Raw genomic sequence first — 20,463 nt, forward strand, 5'->3', positions numbered from 1 at the left:
GTAGAGCGTCGACCGATGTTGCAGAACGTTAATTTTGTTTTTATCGATTGTGTAGAGATAAAGAGTGAGTATAGATATCTACAAATGGAGTTTTAAATGCTCTCTCAATTTGTGCGAGTAGTTATGGCCGAATATTTTGTTTTCTATTTAAATTAATGGGCTGAAAATAATGAGCGAGAATTTGGCTAGAGTTATTTGATGTCATTCATGTCTTTTAACATGCTGTAAATAAATTGTTATGGCTATTAACAAAAAATTAAAAGAAAGTTAGCTAAAACTAAAACCTTTATAACATTTTGGCTATATACCTATATAACCCATTAAATTAAAAGAGCACAAAATGTTACACACTATACGAGCAAAGAGCAGTTCAAAAGATTACAAACTCGATGACGCACTGGCAGCTAAAATACAAACAAGCACAGAGAGTTAAAACGAAAAATAATATAAAAAAAAAGGGCAATTGTCATTTACGCTTTTGCAAACTTGTTTTCACCAACTGTTGCTTTCCTTGATTTGACTTTAACTAAAGGATCCGATATAGCCATCCAAATATTGCCGTTTTGAGGTACAGATTTCTGGATTATTATATAATCTGCGAGGCACATAAATTTTGGTGAGACGAAGAAAAAAAGAATCAGGGGACCGTAAAAATGGACCGGTACTGTAGATCCAAAGACTGGATAGACATTATCTTGCACATAAACATACCTCCTAAACGCCTGAATTGTTACACTTACACTCACTCAAAAACTTCCAATATATATAAATTAACAGTAGAGGTTTAAAAAGAAAAGGCTTGAAATATACCAGATTAAATAATGGCGCCACTAGGCTTCTGAGCTCTGTGGTTGACTTAGCTCCGAACTCAACATATGGTGAAGAAGGGCATCGACCCTTTGGCTCCGAGACTTCGAGCTGAATAACGCAATTGAAACCAAATTATTAGGTAACAAATTACTTAACTTGGAGAACAAGAAGTAAGGACTTATCCGCTGTGAAGGAATAGTGGGCCAGAAATATGTACCCGACAGCTTTACGCCGACCTCTTCCCGGTGCCGATCGCTATATTTGGCAAGGTGAAGATATTGTCATCAAGTTAATACTTAGCAACATGGAAAATTGAAAAATTATCTAAAAGCAAAATTATCTCTATGTTTCAAGGGCAAGACAAACCTGGTCCTCTTCACTTATTTCCGGTGATTCCATATCCATTTCAGCAAAGAAAGCCTCCAAGACAAAGGCTATAACCTGTATTATGCCAAAGGAAGAACTTTTGGGTTATTTTTTGCCGGGAGTATGCGATACAAAAGTCACATGTCAAACACATATCAAAACCAAGGCAAATATTGGAGTTGCAAAGAATAGCTCACCAAGTTCAGTAGCAGCATGACTGTTATCACATAAAAACTGACGAAGTAAATAAGACTCCACGAAGTGCCCGTCAAATCTTGGTAACTCTGAAATGATTAAACGAATTAAGCTTCTGAAAATTCAACCGATTTCCAGACAAACAATAAAAATTGAATAAAATATGGCCCGGGAGACAGTATTAAGATTTTGTTATACATGTGATATAATGGTACCACGCAAGTAAATCAAAAATACTAGATCACTTAAAGCAACAACTAAAACACAACTATTCTTATAATCTATGACAGTAAAACCAAAAACAAATTTGAAATCATGAATACATAGTTGCTTGCAAAACCCAAGACAAGAAGACATGGCGATGAATTTCACTATGCCAAAAACAGGTTATACCAAAAACAAATTCGAAATCAAGAACACGTAGATACTTGCAAAACCCAGACATTACGGCAGAGGCGATGAATTTCACTATGCCAAAAACAGGTTATAATTAGTGGATACAAAAATGCCAAAGGGAATGTGACAACTAAGTGCCTCAACCCACAGCTATGTCCCGTGAAAATCAGATTTGTCGCACTGGGGACCAAAACCCTTTCGGGTCATCAAACTCTAACATATACACTACACACCATGTAGAGTAAATATCTGTGTCGAGGAAGTACCTTCATCCACACTTGCCAATTGCCCATGACCAGCAAATTGAAAAGAGTCACCATTCCATTTGGATAATCATTGAAGTTGAAGAGCAAGTAACTACTTCTTGTCAAGGAAATACAATCAAAATTCTAACATTGTGGGGCATCCTGTTGTTGAGTTATAAAAGAAAGATATCTATAAATTTATAATATCCGTAGACTTTAAGTGTTCGAATCACCCCTTCTTTTCCTTTCCTTTTTTTTTTTGTCTATCAGACCCGCATAGAAGTATGGTGAATTATCTAAACTTACTCTTTTAGTTGCAAAATGAAACTGATTACAAATGAATTATCGTAAGTTGACATTAAGGGACGCGTGAAAATAATTGCACAGAAAAAAAAAAAAAAAAAAAAAAAAAGGATACTCATCATCAGAAAGGTCTGTTGCATCCAATTTAGAATTTCCAGTATTCACAATTCCTCCAAAGGCCTACAAAAAAAATGCATGAAGAAAGCTTTGGTTGTAACTGTAAAGAGCCAACGCTTGAGAAAGCTGAAGATATTATACCTGCACTCCAACAGAGCAGTACATACACATCACACAGAAAATTGTCCCCAGGTACGGCATCAGGCTTGGAATGAGGGTTAAAAATGTTGCAATAAAAGCTTTGTACTGCTTGACGTGCATCAGTATCCTTATCAATCGTAGCAGCCTTGCAAGAAGAAGGTACCGAATCCTGAAATAATGACAACAGTAAAAAAGACATTAAAAAAAGGTTTATCGTGTACAATCTTAATTTACATATGAAATCTAATCAAACCAATGCCAAGAGGTTAAACAATTCTAAGCATGGGGAAATCAACAGAGCCGTCACAAAAATAAAACAGAATAAAACAAGAATCAACAGCTTAACAAAGACACGGTGAGGCAGAAGGAAACTGTTCGTACCATTCTCCGTTGGAGAGAAAAGTCAGACCTTGAGGGGCTGCTAAAGTTATAGTTTCTCCAATAACTGCAAACAGATCAATTGCGTGTTATAGGTTAATAATATAATGACAGTGTATGTCTAGAAGGCAATAGCCATTCAAATGAACTTACGAGAGTTTAGATACATGTTTCTTTATTTCACTTCTAAACCCTTGATTGTTAAGAGTAGTTAATTACCAATAATCCATGTGATAAGGAAATCAAAGATATTTTGGCCATCCCTCCAATAATTTTGAAATCCTAATGCATAGATTTTCATAGCCATTTCGAGTACATATATCCATCCTGAGTAATAGAAAACAAACCGTCAATGAGAACACATAAAAAGACAACAAATATTGCAATGTAAAGGAAGTTACAGAGGAAATTAGTAGTGTATTCAATATATTAATTTTAGTTTTAGGGAGGAAAACATCAAGCTCAAGCTCCTGCCAAAGGTATACAGATTTTTTACCAAAGACAAACTCAAGCTCCTGCCATGCCGCCTGATCAGAGCTTTCTGCTATATCTAGCTGCAAAAGAACATTTATTATTTACTTGTCGTGATATTTTATTGAACAAACCGACAATGTTCCAAATCATCTACTGTAGGATTTTGTTATACAGATTAAACACATAATTAATACTAGGCTGACTGTCCGGTCATCTGAAATTATGTCATATGTAAGAGCATAAGCATACCGTTGTCTCAACTATGACAGCAACAAGATTTAAGAGCAAAATGAAGGATACTATATATCCAAATTTTGGGCTCCGTACGAAGGTCTTAAACTTTTCAGATGCAGGCGAATGGTAGAAATTTGGACAACCTTCAAAGATAGATGGCTGCAATAACAAAGGCAGTGTCAAAATGCATTACGAAGGCTAACTCAACTGGCAAAGTTGTACTTTTGGAAATTCCGTACAAAATAAGACAATTTTGCTTACAGTATCCCCTTTCTCGAATTTCAGGGCAATAGCATTACACAGGTCAGCAAACTCAGCCAAGTTTATCTGCACATGGTAAAGGATCCATCAAAAAAATCAGAAGTCCAGTTTCAAACAAAGAGATGACCTGGGGTTCAAAAACTTAAACTGATCATGTATGACTTAAGGTCAGTAGTTTAATATGAAAAAGGGAAGAAAAAGAGGAAAACCTAGTCCCATCAAAAGCATACCTTGAAGTCGTGGCTATCATCTAGCTCGTCAAAAATCAATGCAAATTCTTCATCGCTTATGTTTGGCAAAGTCCTAAATGAAAGAACAAAAGTAAAGAAGTAAGATATCAGAAGTCACCGGATCAAATCATCAACTCGCAGTTAAAAAAGGTTTCCACCTCGAGGAGTGATAATTTAAACAAAACTTTATATTCTTGGAAGAGCCATTACTGTTTCAGAATGCAGAACTGACCTTTCAGGCATTGTTAAGTTCAAGTAGTGCAAGTGTACATGACAATTGATAAACCTATTTGTGAAATTATAGTCTATTCTTTGTAATAACCAGATACCATAAAAGTGATGGTGATTTCTTACCGGTACTTGTTTAATTCCTTGAAGAGGGGAATGCATTCCTCCTTCCTAATATATCCAGAATTCTACAAGTAAACAATGTGAGGACCTATTAATGACATGGAATAGCAAGAACAATAATAGATAAATATGACCTACATTATATTAAGCATAAAAAATAAATGGGGAAACAAAAGATACAACAAAAGAAGCAGGCTATATCACTATGTTGACTAATACGAATTAGGGGCATAAAGAAGACAATTCTAAAAATTACTTACATGCTTATCCAATAACCTAAAGGCTTTCTCTAATGTCCGTGTTCTCATTTGATCCATTTGAGAAACTTGCTTTACGAGCTGTAGAACAAAGGGGATACTGTTAAGTACACATTTGGATTCTTGAGTAGGAAAGACTAAAGCAGTAAAGTAAATAATGGAGCATCATAAATTGTTGCAGTTCACATATAATAGAAGCAAAATATCCTCCATATATCTATACCTGTTCTTTGAAGCTATCATATACAACGGCAAGGATCAAGTTTGTGACAAAATAAACCCCCAACAGCACATATAGCACAAAAAACAAGCTGTACCAACGTGAAACCCTTGAAGAAGAAAAAAAATATCGTTAGACTAGAATTCATTCACCATTTTTTATTTCTTGAATATCAGAATGCAGTATCAAAGAATCTGTTAAGCCCAACGGAAATCTCCAAAGTACTCCAAAAGAAAGCACGATACATGTGAAAAAAAAACAAAAAGAAAAAGAAAACCTTGAATACTTAATCAATCCTCACTATTATATTTCATACAAATTAACACAAGTTAAAATTGGAACATGGTGCATTTGATTGGATCAACAGATGAAGCTTAAAATTTGAATAAACCAAAGTATTCTTAAAAAATTTCAAATTTCTTTTTGTTTATTTTTCTACAGCTTAAAAGAGCGATAAATTTCATATGGTTGCACTCACTTGTAAGCAGGAATCCAGACATCTGGATTGTTGGACGTAGTAAATAAGACAAACATGTGATACAATGTGGTTCCATATGAAGTAAATAGTAGTCTTCCCTGTTCCGTATCCTCGAACATAACATACGCAACCCAACTGGCAAACAGCAGAAAGAGAAGCCACAGTGCCTGCAATTGTAATGCAAAAAGTAATAACTGTAAAAGTAAGGCATCGAAATGCTGTGCAAGCAAACATACACACAAAACAGTGAAAATGGGTCTACGTGATAGTCGAGGTTTCTATTCTTAGGAGCATACATGACAAGAATGATCGCCAATAGAAACAAAAAACGGAAAACAAGAAGCCAGGTAAACTGGAGATGGCTAACTAACCAAGACATTTAAGTATGTGCCGAGCATTCCTGACAAGATGACGATACTTGATCTTAAATCCCTGAGGACAAGACAAACAATCATTGATAAAATAATCTTTCTAAAGTAATCGGTAGCTAACAATCGGAGATAAGAGACATCAAGCATAAAGATATGTTAACTTAACATGAATGAATGAGGGCTCCAATATCATAAAACTAATACCTAATGTGTAAGATGAAAAAGACCACCCGGATATATGGTGAAATCCTGAAGGGTAGTGAATCAAGAGCCACAGATGATACAAAGAGAGCAAATATTACCAAATCAGCAATCAAGATAACCAGGCTCGTGATCTGAAATCGAACAACGAAACACATGAGTTAAGGCAGATATCATCATGGAATAGCACCGATATCAGACAATTGTTACTTCAAAAACCAGTAAAGTGTGTGAAAATTTAATTTCGAACTTCTATGCAACTATCATCTTACTTGATTCTACTAGCAATTAATACTAGTAAATAAAACGCAATGTAAATAACTGAAACCCAAGTACCTTGAGAATGTTAACGGGATGTTTCCAAAAGATCCGACCACCCTCATATGACAGTGGAAAGAAAATATGCACTATGAGTATAAGAAGCGTTATTCCCTGCAAAAGAAAGCAGAAACAAAACAACTATGAAACATACGAAGTAAGATCCGACTTTACAAACATTATTCATTCTCAATTTTCACTTGTATTTGAGAATTAGATCCGAGAGTTATAATACAAAACTCGCAACAGAATATTATCCATACCTCATAAATTAGCGACTCCAAACCCGTCAAATATGGAAGCTGTCCAAGAAAAAAGTAATCCTTGTTGGTGCAAGATACGGTACTAGTGTAACACCACAGAGGTTTCTGCCAAAAGTCAAAAGGGTAAGGAATAAAGCCTGATCAATTCATATATATTTATACATATAGAAACAGCTCAAAACAGAATAACATTATACAAACCTCTATGAAGTTTAAGACTATGAGCGCAAAATAATTGAGAGTCCATATGATATCCAGTCTTGTGAAGAAGAAATAGAGCTTTGCAACTCTTTGAAAGTTAGGTCGATCGAGAATTTCTTCAGGTAAACCAATACCGTCCTCAGCCTGCATTGCACACATAATGTATATTCAAATAAAATTCAAATGCGAGCATAAAATAACACATATCAGTCTCATTAATTATATGAATAAACAGACAGTGATCAAGAACAGGACAATATGAGTTTATAACCATTATAATGTGTATAACTCCAAATTCGGTACAAACTCATCGTAACGGAGAGGAAAAGAATTAGGTTTGAGCTGAGAATTCAGATCACGAACGGTAAAGAGGTGAGAGAAACGAACCAAATCGACGAGAGCCGCGGCTTTCTGGTAGGGCGAGCCGAAAGTGATGGCATCGGAGCGGCGCGTGAAGCTTGCTCTGCTTCGCTCGCCGCCATGTCCGCTGGTTTGTCCGCTCAGCAAAGGCTTTTCCATTTCCTTCTTCAACTCCGAAGAGAAACGAAAAGAAAATATGCTGAAACCCGAAGCGTAGAGAGTAAATATATATTCTCTCCCTCCTCTCTGCTAAGTATGTTTTAATCTCTTTTGTAATTTAATACATAATTCGTTACAGATGTTGGTTTTCTACGGTTAATACGCGGGGTTTCTGTCTGTTATCATTTTCTTATGTATGTATGTAAATTGTCACCAATACCCTTTTCCTTGAATTTGAGATGTCCAATGTTAGAGCTTCATGATGTGGAATTAAAATTAAACTCTACAATAAATTATTGATGTAACTTATATAGTAGTCCCGGAAGAAAAGTCAAAGCGGTCAGAAAGGGTTATCACTTCTTCTTTGACTTTATTGTCAAAAAGTGAAACCCTTCAATTTCAAATGCTAATAAGGTAAGGAGCTTTCTCTCTTTGTTATGTAAATAACAAGTTTTTTTGTTTATATTTTTGGCCTCTACTTTTCCAAAATATTGATACTAATTTAGACGTAAATTTACTGAGATATCGATTTTATTTCAAATGAATTTCAACTGACAGGCTGATAGTTACAACTGGACACTCTAATTTGGAATATTCTGTATTTTGTGTTCTCTTGTTTTTAATTGGTGGGAATAGATTTCTCAAAGGATATATAATGCAATGTCGTGGGTGTTATATTTTTATAGGTAACTGTTAAGATCTTGACGTTTTGGATTTGAGTTGGGACGTGCTATACGATTGTGGGTCCGATCTAACTACGTGCTTACTTTAAATGTAATGTTTAATCTATTAATACCTCAATTGGTATTTGTTTTTAATGACCCTACCTAAGTTTGAACTGGATTGGTATATCCTATTTGGGTGTGTGTGACAAGATCTGGTCAAGATGGAATTGAGGACAAATTATTATGTCGGCAGGGGTTAATTTATAGAGTGCGTGTCCTCTTACAATGAACTCTCACTTCATTTCATTTCTAGCTCCCAAAAATAATGACTCGATGTCTTTACACAAGTTTATATATATTTCAAACTCATATTCATTCTAGCACGCCATTGCTCCAGCTCGGGGTCAATTTAGACTCGTCCTCGGTTCAACGTTCACCTCAACTCACTACGAGGACGTTTACCTCAGCTCATTACGAGGACGAGCTCACCATCTTCGAAACAATATTCTTTGAAACTCATCATGAAACTAGTATTGCATTTATTTCTAATCATAATTCCTTTGTAATTTTTTTTTCATATTCCCTAGGTTTATTTATTACTCAGATGTATTTAGACTAGTTTATGTGTCTAACAATAGTATAGATATATGTAATACAAGATTCATCAATTACACATGAAAAATACTTCTCAAATTTCACTCTTTCTCTCTAGATTTCTTCATGATATCAGAGCAGTAGATCTCTGACCTCAAAGCTTCCTCCAACTCCGCTCGACTGCGATCGTTGTCGGGCGGAACACAAAAATACATATTTCACTCTCAGATAAATATATGAGCTTATTTCTTGGTCGTATACCAAAAGCTTTGTCTTACTCACCTACAATTTATTAAATACTCTAAAGATTAACTCTGAGCTTATTTCTCGGCCTCACGCCAAAAGCTCTTTCACACTTCCATCTCTTCCAAACTCAGAAAAATCAAAGGCGATATTTTTTCAGACGGCCGACCATCTGTGATAGGTGCGTTAATCACGCGTAAAACTCCTATTTTTTGAACCAAAAACCGACGAGTTCTCAAGTATTTTAATGGTTTTTAGTAGGTTTTTGAGTAATTTCAGGTTTAGAGGAACAATACAGCGTCCACAGTCAATTTCGTGGAAAGATGACGAGATTCGGAGACAAAACGGTCAAAATAGAGTAAAAAAAGAGATGAGCAAGAAACTTGGCGATTACGCGCGCCGCGCGTACTCCCTCGCGCGCCGCGGGAAGACAGAATCTGAGACCACGCGCCGCGTGCCTCTAGTCGCGCGCCGCGCATACGGGGACACAAACCGGGAAATCGCACAGAGTCTTATGCGCGGAGCGCGCATAACCGGGAGCTGGGTCCGCGCGCAGCACATCGACTACCGCGCGCCGCACGCCTCCGGATTACTGGAATAGAAAATTAACGTTTTCTGAAGATTTTTGACCCTTTGATTGAATTGGAAGGCTCATATAACTCCGAAAAACACACATTCAGTGCTAAAAACACCTCTTGTAACCTAATTAACTCATTCTAGTTTGGGGAGTTGTTTTCCTACTTTTTTTTTTTGCACTTTTTCTTTGAGAGCTTTTGTTTGGGAGCGAAGTTGAGTCGGCGATCCGACGAACAAGCAACCGTGAACTCCCGTTTTTAATAGTTTTTCCTTCTTTCCCTTATCCTCTATTACTCTAATTTCTCGTTAATTGATAGTTTCATTCTTCCCGTCATGAATCTCATAGTGTTTTTCTTATTTATGGTTATATTGATTCTTGTTTTGATCATTGTGTTGTTAAATATGGATTCCGTTAGAGGCTAGATTTTTAGTGGGGTTGCGATGTAGCCGGATTGAATTGGGTTAGGGGGTTTCGTTAGGGTGAAATTATGCTTTGCATTACTTAATTATTCATGCTTGTGTGGATGTGTTCTTAATGCATTCTTTAGATTGGTCATCTTTAGGATTGTTTTTAGGAGTTTTCTGTCACTCGAGAGAGGGCGAAAACTCATGTTCATAATCCATGCTTCGTTTTGTTCTTAGGTTGCTAGACGGCTTAAGCTTAATGTAATCGTTTGAATTCTCGTGTTTATTGCTCGTAATTGTTTTAATAGGATTAGAGGCCGAGAGGATATATAATCCGTCAATTGCGTAGGTTGCTAGATCACTCGAGAGAGGCTAGTAATATCATAGGGAGAATGAGATTAGCGTGAGTAGAGTAGGTCGAAATGTTAGAACCTGAAACTCCCGAGTCTTAATTTTCCGGTGAAGTCGTAACCCCCATTTTCTCTTATTCAAAGTTTCGTGTTAAATTTCCGTTGCTGTTTTTATTAGTTTAATTGTAGTTAATTATTGCACCACACACTTTAATACCGTGAAATCAATTTGCTTAGGTTGTTTAACGTCGTTATAGTAACTAGTCTCTGTGGGATCGATATCCGTTACTTACGTAACACTATTACTTGTTCGATACGTCCGCTTGCGTGCTAGTTATAAAAATATCGCAACAAGTTTTTGGCGCCGTTGCCGGGGACTTTTTACAATAGCGTCGAAAAATAATCTGCTTTTCCATTTGATTTCGTTACGCGTTTCCTAATTTGCGTGTCATTTTCTCTGTTTTGAAGGTGCATGCGGAGTGAGGGAACATCAAACCTCGTTCCACTAAATCTTGAGATCGAAAAATTCTACAAGACGAACAGAAAGCAATCAAAGGAACGGGCAATGGAAGATAGAGCGAACAACACGGCGAACGAAGAGCCAAAGACCCTATTTCAATATGGGTTACCATCAGCCGACGCCGCGCAATCGGCAATCGCTCTCCCGGCTCTTGCGGGTAACCAGAATTTCGAGATCAAGACCGGCATAATACACATGGTCCAAGTGAATCAATTCTCTGGATCACCTGCCGAAGACCCGCAAGACCATCTGACGAACTTCGTCGAGCTCGCAAACACGTTCAAGCTCTATAACGTGTCCGACGAAGCCATCCGCATCCGCCTCTTCCCGTTCTCACTGCGGGACCGAGCCAAGATGTGGCTCAACTCCCTCCCGCCAGGTTCCATCACCTCATAGGCCAACCTGCGCGTCAAATTCATCTCAAAGTTCTTCCCATTTGAGAAGATGCACAAGAGACGCAACGAGATCCACTCGTTTGCTCAATACGACGGGGAGTCATTATTTGAACCATGGGGTGCTTCAAGGAGTTAGAGAGGAGGTGTCCCAATCATGGCATCCAAGGGTGGATGATGGTGCAGATTTTCTATGGCGGTCTCTCACCATACCCTAGTCAACACGGCCGCTGGAGGGTCGTTCTTTCAGAAGACGGAGGACGAAACTCACACCATTCTCGAGGAGCTAGCTTACAACAACGACCAATGCCCGTCCGAGCGGCGCATCTTGAAGAATATGCCAGTCACTCCCGAGATGGAGCTGATGAAGGCACTGGCGGCATAGGTGGCTTATCTCACAAAGTCATTACAGGGACAGAAGGCCTCCGTGCAAGCTGTGCACACCCTTGAAGTCTGTTTCTGGTGCAACGGGCAGCACAATAGTGACGAGTGCGCTTATGGGGACAACGGCCAACAAGCCAACTTCATCAACAACAGGCCGCCCCAGAACAACTACAATCAAGGCCCAAGGAACAACTACCAGAATGGGGGATGGAGAGGTCCCCAAAACAACATGCCGATGCAGCCCGCGCCTCAAGCCCAGCTTCGTCTACCACAGAATCAGCCCCGACCACCGCCATACCAGGCTCCTCCATTTCTGGCGTACAAGGGCGAGACCAACCTAGAGGAGCTCATCTTCAACTTGGCCACGTCAAAAACCGCCTTCATAAACTCCACCACTGAGTTCATGCACGAAACGAAGACGTCTCTCTCGAACCAATCGGTGCAGATCCAAAATCTTGAGACGCAAATGGGGCAACTGTCGACCGCGGTTAACTCACGACCTCAGGGAACGCTTCCGAGCAACACCGACATCAACGCCAGGTCACAAGTCAATGTCATTACACTCAGAAACGGAAAAGTGATTGACAACTCCGACAAGAAGAAAGAGAAGGTGGAGAAAGACGAGTCCCCCGTATCGATGCACCAAGCCACGCCACCTCCGGCGAGTCCCCCAGCTCCAACAAGCACGCCAAAGCTGCCGTTTCCTCGAGGTATTCAAGCAGCTTCAGATAAATATCATGTTTGCTGACGCTCTTGAGCAAATGCCGACGTATGCCAAGTTCCTGAAGGAAATCCTCTCGAAGAAGAGGAAAATAGAGGACTGCAGCACGATCACCCTCACCGAAGAGTGCTCCGCCATCATTCAGAGGAAGTTGCCGGTGAAGATGAAGGATCCAGGGAGTTTCACCATCCCGTGTGCTATCAGGAACACCTTCTTTGAGCGAGCACTATGCGACCTGGGAGCGAGTATCAACCTGATGCCGTATTCTATCTTCAAGAAGCTCGGCATCGGAGAGGTGAGGCCGACCCGAATCACGCTTCAGATGGCGGACAGGTCCATCATATACCCGAGATGAGTGATCGAGGATCTCTTGGTCAAAGTCGACAAGTTCATCTTCCCCGCCGACTTCGTGGTGCTCGACATGGAGGAAGACCGCGACGTCCCAATCATCCTAGGGCGGCCATTCCTCGCCACAGGATGAGCTCTCATCGACGTCCAGAAAGGAGAACTAAAACTGAGGGTGCAAGACGAAGAGGTGGTGTTCAACGTGTTCAACGCTATAAAATACCCGAGGGCAAGCGACGATGTCTTCCGGATCGACGTATGTAACTCCATCATCGCCGACTTCTCTCACCGATCCGAGGACCCTCTCGAGGTAAGTTTGCTAAACTCTATCGATTTCACTGACGAGTGTGATGAATGTGAAGCTTTAGAGCACGTGGAGTACATTAACGCAGCCATGCCATATCGACGTAACTCGATCGAGAGTTTGGAGGAGAGCCAACCTCGAGTGCCTCCGTCCATTCAACAGCCCCCAAAGCTCGAGCTAAAAGAATTACCAGCACATCTCCGCTACGCCTACTTAGGCGCAGACTCGACCCTTCCGGTGATCATCTCGAATCACCTCACCAAGGGAGAAGAAGAAAAGCTGCTCATGGCGCTATGCAAGCACAAGGGAGCGATCGGGTGGACACTCTCAGACATAAAAGGGATCAGCCCCTCCTATTGCATTCACCGCATACTCTTGGAGGACGGGCATCGTCCCTTGGTGGAGCACCAAAGACGCCTAAATTCGGCGATGAAGGAGGTCGTCAGGAAAGAGATCCTGAAGTGGCTCGACGTCGGGGTCATTTACCCGATCTCCGACAGTGCATGGGTAAGTCCGGTGCAATGCGTTCCGAAGAAAGGCGGAATGACGGTGGTGAGAAACAAAAATAACAAGCTCATTTCTACTCAGACGGTGACCGGGTACAGAATTTGCATGGACTACCGCAAGCTCAACAACGCCACTCGCAAAGACGACTTCCCACTCCCCTTCATCGACCAGATGCTCGACCGTCTCGCAGGGCACAGGTACTATTGTTTTCTTGATGGCTATTCCGGTTATAACCAGATCACGATTGCACCAGAGGATCAGGAGAAGACCACCTTTACATGCCCTTATGGCACTTTCGCCTTCAAGCGAATGCCGTTTGGGCTATGTAACGCACCAGCCACGTTCCAAAGATGTATGATGGCCATTTTCTCCGACATGGTGGAGAAAACAATTGAGGTTTTTATAGACGATTTTTCTGTATTTGGCCCTACATTTGATCCATGTTTGGAGAATTTGTCTCAGGTGCTTAACAGGTGTGAAGAAACTAACCTCGTGCTTAACTGTGAGAAGTGCCATTTCATGGTACAAGAAGGCATTGTGCTGGGCCACAGAGTCTCGAAGGACAGGTTAGAGGTGGACCAGGAAAAAATTTCCACAATAGAGAAGCTACCACCGCCAACTTCGGTCAAGGGAGTGAGAAGTTTCCGGGGGCATGCCGGTTTCTATAGGCGCTTCATCAAGGACTTCTCCAAAATAACGAAGCCAATATGCGTACTACTCGAGAAAGACACCAAGTTCTCCTTCTCCACCGAGTGCTTAGAGGCCTTCAACTCCCTCAAGCAGCGACTCAGCACCGCCCCGATCATCACCGCCCCAGACTGGAGTCTCCCGTTCGAGATCATGAGCGACGCCAGCGACCATGCGGTGGGTGCATTCCTTGGGCAGCGTAAAGACAAGGCTTTCCACGCTATTACTATGCGATCCGGACCCTTAACGAAGCCCAAGTGAACTACACGACGACGGAGAAGGAGCTTCTGGCAGTGGTGTTCGCCTTCGACAAGTTCAGACCCTACATCATTGGCAACAAGGTGATCGTCTACACCGACTACGCAGCCATACAATACCTCATGGAGAAGAAAGACGCCAAACCCCGCCTAATCCGTTGGGTCCTTCTGCTCCAAGAGTTCGACATCGAGGTCAAAGACAAGAAGGGCACAGAGAACCTAGTAGCTGACCATTTATCGAGACTGGAGACGCTCGAGCACGTTCCAGACAAGACGGCACTCATCAATGACGACTTCCCCGACGAAAAGCTTTTGGCCGTCCATCAAGCCGCCCTCCCATGGTATGCCGACATCGTGAATTACCTCGTAGGCAAGGTGGTGCCTACCGACCTCAAGACGTACCAGAAGCGAAAATTTCTTTCGGAGGTCCGGAGGTATTACTGGGAGGAGCCGATTCTCTATCGGCAGTGTGCAGACCTGATTGTGAGGAGGTGTGTTCCTGAGGACGAGATGGAGTCAGTTCTGCGACATTGCCATGGTCTCGAGTGCGGAGGTCACTTCGGTCCGAACCGCACGGCAGCGAAAGTCCTTCAAAGCGGCTTCTATTGGCCAACGCTCTTCAAAGATAGCTGAGACTTCATTATTGCATGTGACCGGTGCCAACGAACGGGTAATATTTCTAACCAAAATGAGATGCCACTCACTAACATTTTGGAAATAGAACCGTTCGACGTCTGGAGAATAGATTTCATGGGCCCATTTTCGTCTTCCTACGGAAACAAGTACATTCTCCTGGCGGTGGATAACATATCCAAGTGGGTCGATGCCAAAGCTACTCCGGCAAGCGATGGGAAGGTGGTCTTGAAGTTCTTAAAGACCATCTTCACCGGATTCGACACACCACGAGCCATCATCAGTGACGGGGGAGCACACTTTTGTAACCGGCAGTTCGACGCACTCCTCGCCAAATACAGCGTCACACACCGAAAGACATTGGCGTACCACCCTCAAGCCAACGTTCAAGCGGAGGTCTCTAATCGGGAAATTAAGCAAATCCTGGAAAAGACGGCGGGAAGTTCTCTGAAAGACTAGGCCGCCAAGCTCGACGACGCACCGTGGGCCTACCGCACAGCCTACAAGACGCCAATTGGTATGTCCCCGTACCACCTCATTTACGGAAAAGCATGCCATTTGCCAGTCGAGCTAGAGCACAGGGCGCTTTGGGCGATGAAGAAGCTAAACTTCGACTACAAAGCTTCGGGCCAACAGAGACTCCTTCAACTGAACGCCCTTGATGAACTCCGACGAGAAGCGTACGAGAATGCCAGAATCTACAAGGAGAAGACCAAAGCGTGGCATGACAAGCACATCGTCAGGAAGGACCTCAAGCCGGGCAAAAAGGTACTCATCTATAATTCCAGGTTGAAGCTGTTCCCTGGGAAGCTAAAGTCGCGATGGTCGGGTCCATTCGAAGTCATGAATGTTTATCCACACGGGTGGGTGGAATTGGCAAACAGGCAAGGAGAACACTTCAAAGTCACCAGTCAAAGGGTGAAGCCATACTTTAGGGGCGTGTTCGAAAGCGAGAAAGTGGTGACCTTCGTCACCACCATATCGTGAACCGAAGACATATCCCGTCAAGCTATTGACGTTAACTAAAGCGCTAATCGGGGAGGCAACCCGACTTTCTTTCGTTGCATTTTCATTTTTTTTTATTTGATTGAACCCAATATTTTATTTGCTTGTTAGTTTTCCGGAAAAATCAAAAAACAAAATAAACGCACATCGCGCGCCGTGGGATACACATTACGCGGCGCGCGGACGGAACTTTCGGCTTTTTCCATTCACAGAGTCATATACGCGGAGCGCGCGGAGGCCAAAAGTTGATCCGCGCGCCGCGAGGCCATCATGTGCGCGGCGCGAGGAAAATATAAGTGCGCGCGCCGCGGGATCTAGTACGCGCGGCGCGCGAAATGAAGATTTTACCGAAAGTCACAGAGTGTTATGCGCGCTCCACACGTATGTCAAGACCCTTGTCCGTGCGGCACGCAGAACAAGGCGTGCGGCGCGCGGACCCGCGTAAGTTGTTTTAAATAAGGCTTTTTTGGCAGTTTTTTTTTTAAAAAAAATTATTTCTTCCCCAATTCCTCTCGAACCCTAACCCCATTCTCATAAAAATCCGACCCTAATCATTATACAAACACGGAATTCGTTCATCACAATTCTTGCATTTGATTCATATACTTCAATTCGTGTGAGTTGATTTTGTGTTTTGGTGTTCTTCATCTCTCCAACCTCTCAATCCCCTACACATCAAGGTATGACTCTCTAACTCGATTTTTTTTTGTGGTATGGTGATGATTTCGTATTGTTAAAGAGTAAATTTGAGAATGTGGCTATAGGAATGGTAAATACTCTTCATGACTCAAGTTTTCATCCAAAATTGGCATGCACTCTAGGTGTTCGATGAAATACTTGAACGAACGTACGAACGAGAAAGTGAAATATTTACGTACGATTACGGGTCAATAAGCACGGGGTCTAGTTGTGAATATGTTTGTGAGGGTAACAAGGGGTAATAGACGTCATCATAATATCGGCAACTCATTTTTGCGTTGTGTTTTGCAGATGCAACGAGCTTCAACATCGAGAGTCAACCCCAAACGTGTCCGTCGATCGGGGGCGGCGTTGCCTCGACCATCAACATTATTGAAGGGTGCCGGTGAGGTTTGGGACGCCATATCAAAGAAGGGACTAATCGCTGAGCGTGTGCTTACACCCAATCAGCTATGCGGGAATATGTTGGCACAAATCCGGGCACTCCATTGGGAGAAACTGTGCAACATAGAGACGCCAGCGTCACCGAAGTTGGTGCGTGAGTTCTACACTAATCTCTCAGTCACAGAGGGGAATCTCGTTAGAGTACGTAATGTGGTGGTCAACATCTCCGCGCCGGCGCTCAACGATTATCTCGGGATCCCAGAACTTGAGAATGACGACTACGCCGACATGTGCCTGTATCCACAATGGGAGGAGTGGATTCGCCTCCTCGCCCACCCCGGAGCCACCTACAAGACGAAAGTGGTGCATGGCCAGGTAGTCTCGAGCCACCTCCCGATATCAAGCCTGAACAGTTACGCAAAGGCGTGGCAACACTTCATCTGCACCACAATCCTTCCTAACCTGCGGGAACACACGGTGGATCTCCAACGTCTGGCTCTATTGGTGTGCATCGACACCGGAAAAGGCGTCAACATCGGAAAAATCTTGAAAGAGAGATTCGTGTTCTGTGCAAATCGCGACACCGATGTCACGCTCGGCAATGGGGGGCTCATCACACAGCTCTACCTCAACGAGGGACTTCAAATCCCGGCCTCCGAGACGCGAGAAAAATTGGGGGACCCAATCGACGACCGGGAGATCATGAGCCTAAAGCAGTGGAAGCACGGAGCCGCACATCCGGACGGGCGCGGGTTCATCGACATTCCCGACAGTACCAAGGCATCCCGGGTGCCCCCATCTTGGACGCCCCCGACGAAGTTCCACCCCCGGTCGCGACCAATGAAGCACCCACCACCGGCTATAATGAAGTGTTGGCCATGATGAACCGGTTCGACCACCACTTGGGTCGAATCGACCAGAACATCGAAACACTGGGCCAGCGCTATAACGCAATTGGGAGCTTCCTCACCGACTTCAACCAACGGCAGCGCGACAGAGACGAGTTCCACCAAAACGTCTACAACACGTGGACGTCGCATCAGAACTTCCCCGCTTCTCATCCCGATGTTCAAGCCGGAACACATCATGACGCCCCAATCTACCCGGCATATCCACATCACCTAATGGCACCATACCCGGCGTATCCTCTGTGGGAGCCAAGCCTCTACGCCCTCCGCGACCCCGACGAGGACGATGACCATGGCCGCGATGAGTAGTTAATTTTCTAGGTTTTCGTGTATTTTAGGATAATTGGTAGAAATTGGTGTTTTTACTGCTTTGATTGACTCGTTAAATGTTTGCCGATGATATGGATAGTCTTGAGCTATAGGTATTTGAAAAGATCTGTGAATTACCAAGTAAAAAAGAATCTGATTAAGTTCTGAGTATTGCCTAAAGCCCGAATAATGTTTGTCTCGATGCTTAGATGACCTTGAGTAGTAGCCTAACTAGTCCTAAGAAGTGATCACCGAACACACTAAGAACCTCTTCGGACCCCTAGTCGAGGCGAAATTGAGCGCATGCTGATCTAGCGAAAGTGATATATGCATTAGGAATAACCCTTCAAGCCAAAAAGCCAACCCGGAAATATGTATCAAGTAGAACCCACTCACAAAAAGCCGAACATTTCATCCTCTCTCGATACTTAGTTAGAAAAAGCCGAGCCAATAAGTTTGAAATCCCACAAAGAACCCAGTTAACTTTAGCGACTCCTGAGTGACATCTTTGAGTGAATTTTTCCAATTGTGTGATATATGCTATGACCCCACTCTCTGTATTTGTTAGTTTTCTTTCTTAGACACCACGCCGGTGATTTACTTGGTTATACTTCGTAAAAAAAAATAAAAGAGAGAGAAAAACAAAAAAAGAGAAAAAAACAAAGAAACGTGCCTAATTGAGTTATTTGTAGTTATGGCGTGGTGGTCAATGTTCTTTTGAAGAGGTGATCGTGGATGAGTCAAAGTTTGGGGGGGAATTTGGGGAAGAAAGGCTAACGAGGTAAGATGTTCTCGAAAGGCATTTTCAAAGCCAAGAACATTGAGAAAAATGAGTGAGTGAAGAAATAGGGTGATGTTTTGGTGAGGATGGAGTCGCTAAGGTTAATGTTAAAACCACTAAAAATTCGTTTTCCCACCCGAACCTAAGTCTGAACATTACAAGCCTTTAAGACCTATTGACAAGCTAGGAATGACGTGTGCGCATTAGTGGAGATCAAGGGGGAAGAGAAGGCGTATGGTGTGTCGAGTCGAAGATTTTGTCAAGACAAAGAAAACGATTATTGTGGTTGTGTCTTAGGATTAGGAAGGTCATGAGACTTGGGAAGCAAAAGTTACTTGAGATAAAAGAACATTGCAAACGGCTAGGGCTAACACGCATTTGTAAGGATTCTTTTAAACTTCGTAATTGACTTGGAGTTTAAAACCACAGATGTCTATGTCGATGTAAGTCTAGAGGTTTGAAGTTAAGGCAAGCATGAGTCGATCAGTGTAGTCAAGGCATCGAAATTTACCAATTTTAGTCTGGATAACTTCTTTTGCGTGATTTTATGTTTCTGTGTTTCTTTTGTTACTTGAGGACAAGTAACGGTTTCAGTTTGGGGGATTTGATAGGTGCGTTAATCACGCGTAAAACTCCTATTTTTCGAACCAAAAACCGACGAGTTCTCAAGTATTTTAATGGTTTTTAGTAGGTTTTTTAGTAATTTCAGGTTTAGAGGAGCAATAGAGCATCCACAGTCAATTTCGTGGAAAGATGACGGGATTCGGAGACAAAACGGTCAAATAGAGTTAAAAAAAGAGATGAGCAAGAAACTTGGCGATTACGCGCGCCGCGGGAAGACAGAATCCGAGACCGTGCGCCGTGTGCCTCTAGTCGCGCGCCACGCATACGGGGACACAAACCGGGAAATCGCACAGAGTCTTATGCGCGGAGCGCGCATAACCGGGAGCTGGGTCCGCGCGCAGCGCATCGACTACCACGCGCCGCACGCCTCCGGATTACTGGAATAGGAAATTTTTGACCCTTGGATTGAATTGGAAGGCTCATATAACTCCGAAAAATACACATTCATGGCTAAAAACACCTCTTGTAACCTAATTAACTCATTCTAGTTTGGGGAGTTGTTTTCCTACTTTTTTCGCACTTTTTCTTTGAGAGCTTTTGTTTGGGAGCGAAGTTGAGTCGGCGATCCGACGAACAAGCAAGCGTGAACTCCCGTTTTTAATAGTTTTTCCTTCTTTCCCTTATTCTCTATTACTCTAATTTCTCGTTAATTGATAGTTTCATTCTTCCCGTCATTAATCTCATAGTGTTTTTCTTATTTATGGTTATGTTGATTCTTGTTTTTATCATTATGTTGTTAAATATGGATTCCGTTAGAGGCTAGATTTTTAGCGGGGTTGCGATGTAGCCGGATTGAATTGGGTTAGGGGGTTTCGTTAGGGTGAAATTATGCTTTGAATTA

At 42.3% G+C, this 20,463-nt stretch overlaps 1 protein-coding gene and 1 pseudogene across 1 annotated transcript; one reads left to right on the forward strand and one right to left on the reverse strand.

Annotated features, from left to right (window-relative positions):
• Nucleotides 1–272: 272 nt before the first annotated feature.
• Nucleotides 273–7,438, reverse strand: TPC1 (two-pore channel 1). The gene is made up of 24 exons (XM_089614195.1): nt 7,198–7,438; nt 6,811–6,954; nt 6,610–6,714; nt 6,365–6,460; nt 6,032–6,162; nt 5,828–5,888; nt 5,457–5,623; nt 4,982–5,087; nt 4,762–4,839; nt 4,505–4,566; nt 4,151–4,223; nt 3,921–3,986; nt 3,675–3,818; nt 3,448–3,505; nt 3,171–3,278; nt 2,955–3,018; nt 2,574–2,742; nt 2,431–2,495; nt 2,034–2,124; nt 1,374–1,460; nt 1,177–1,251; nt 1,028–1,065; nt 811–918; nt 273–595 (listed from the first exon to the last, which is right to left on the reverse strand). The coding sequence occupies exons 1-23, from the start codon at nt 7,327–7,329 to the stop codon at nt 831–833; spliced, it is 2,208 nt and encodes a 735-aa protein (XP_089470321.1). The 5' UTR covers nt 7,330–7,438; the 3' UTR covers nt 273–595; nt 811–830.
• Nucleotides 7,439–14,972: 7,534 nt separating this feature from the next.
• On the forward strand, nt 14,973–15,899 carry LOC149407500 (uncharacterized; annotated as a pseudogene).
• The last annotated feature ends 4,564 nt before the right edge of the window (nt 15,900–20,463 follow it).

The sequence above is a fragment of the Urtica dioica genome, chromosome 1 (genome assembly GCF_054948205.1).
Source record: "Urtica dioica subsp. dioica isolate 48M chromosome 1, U.dioica_male_clone48M_v1_H2, whole genome shotgun sequence".
Lineage (NCBI taxonomy): Eukaryota > Viridiplantae > Streptophyta > Magnoliopsida > Rosales > Urticaceae > Urtica > Urtica dioica.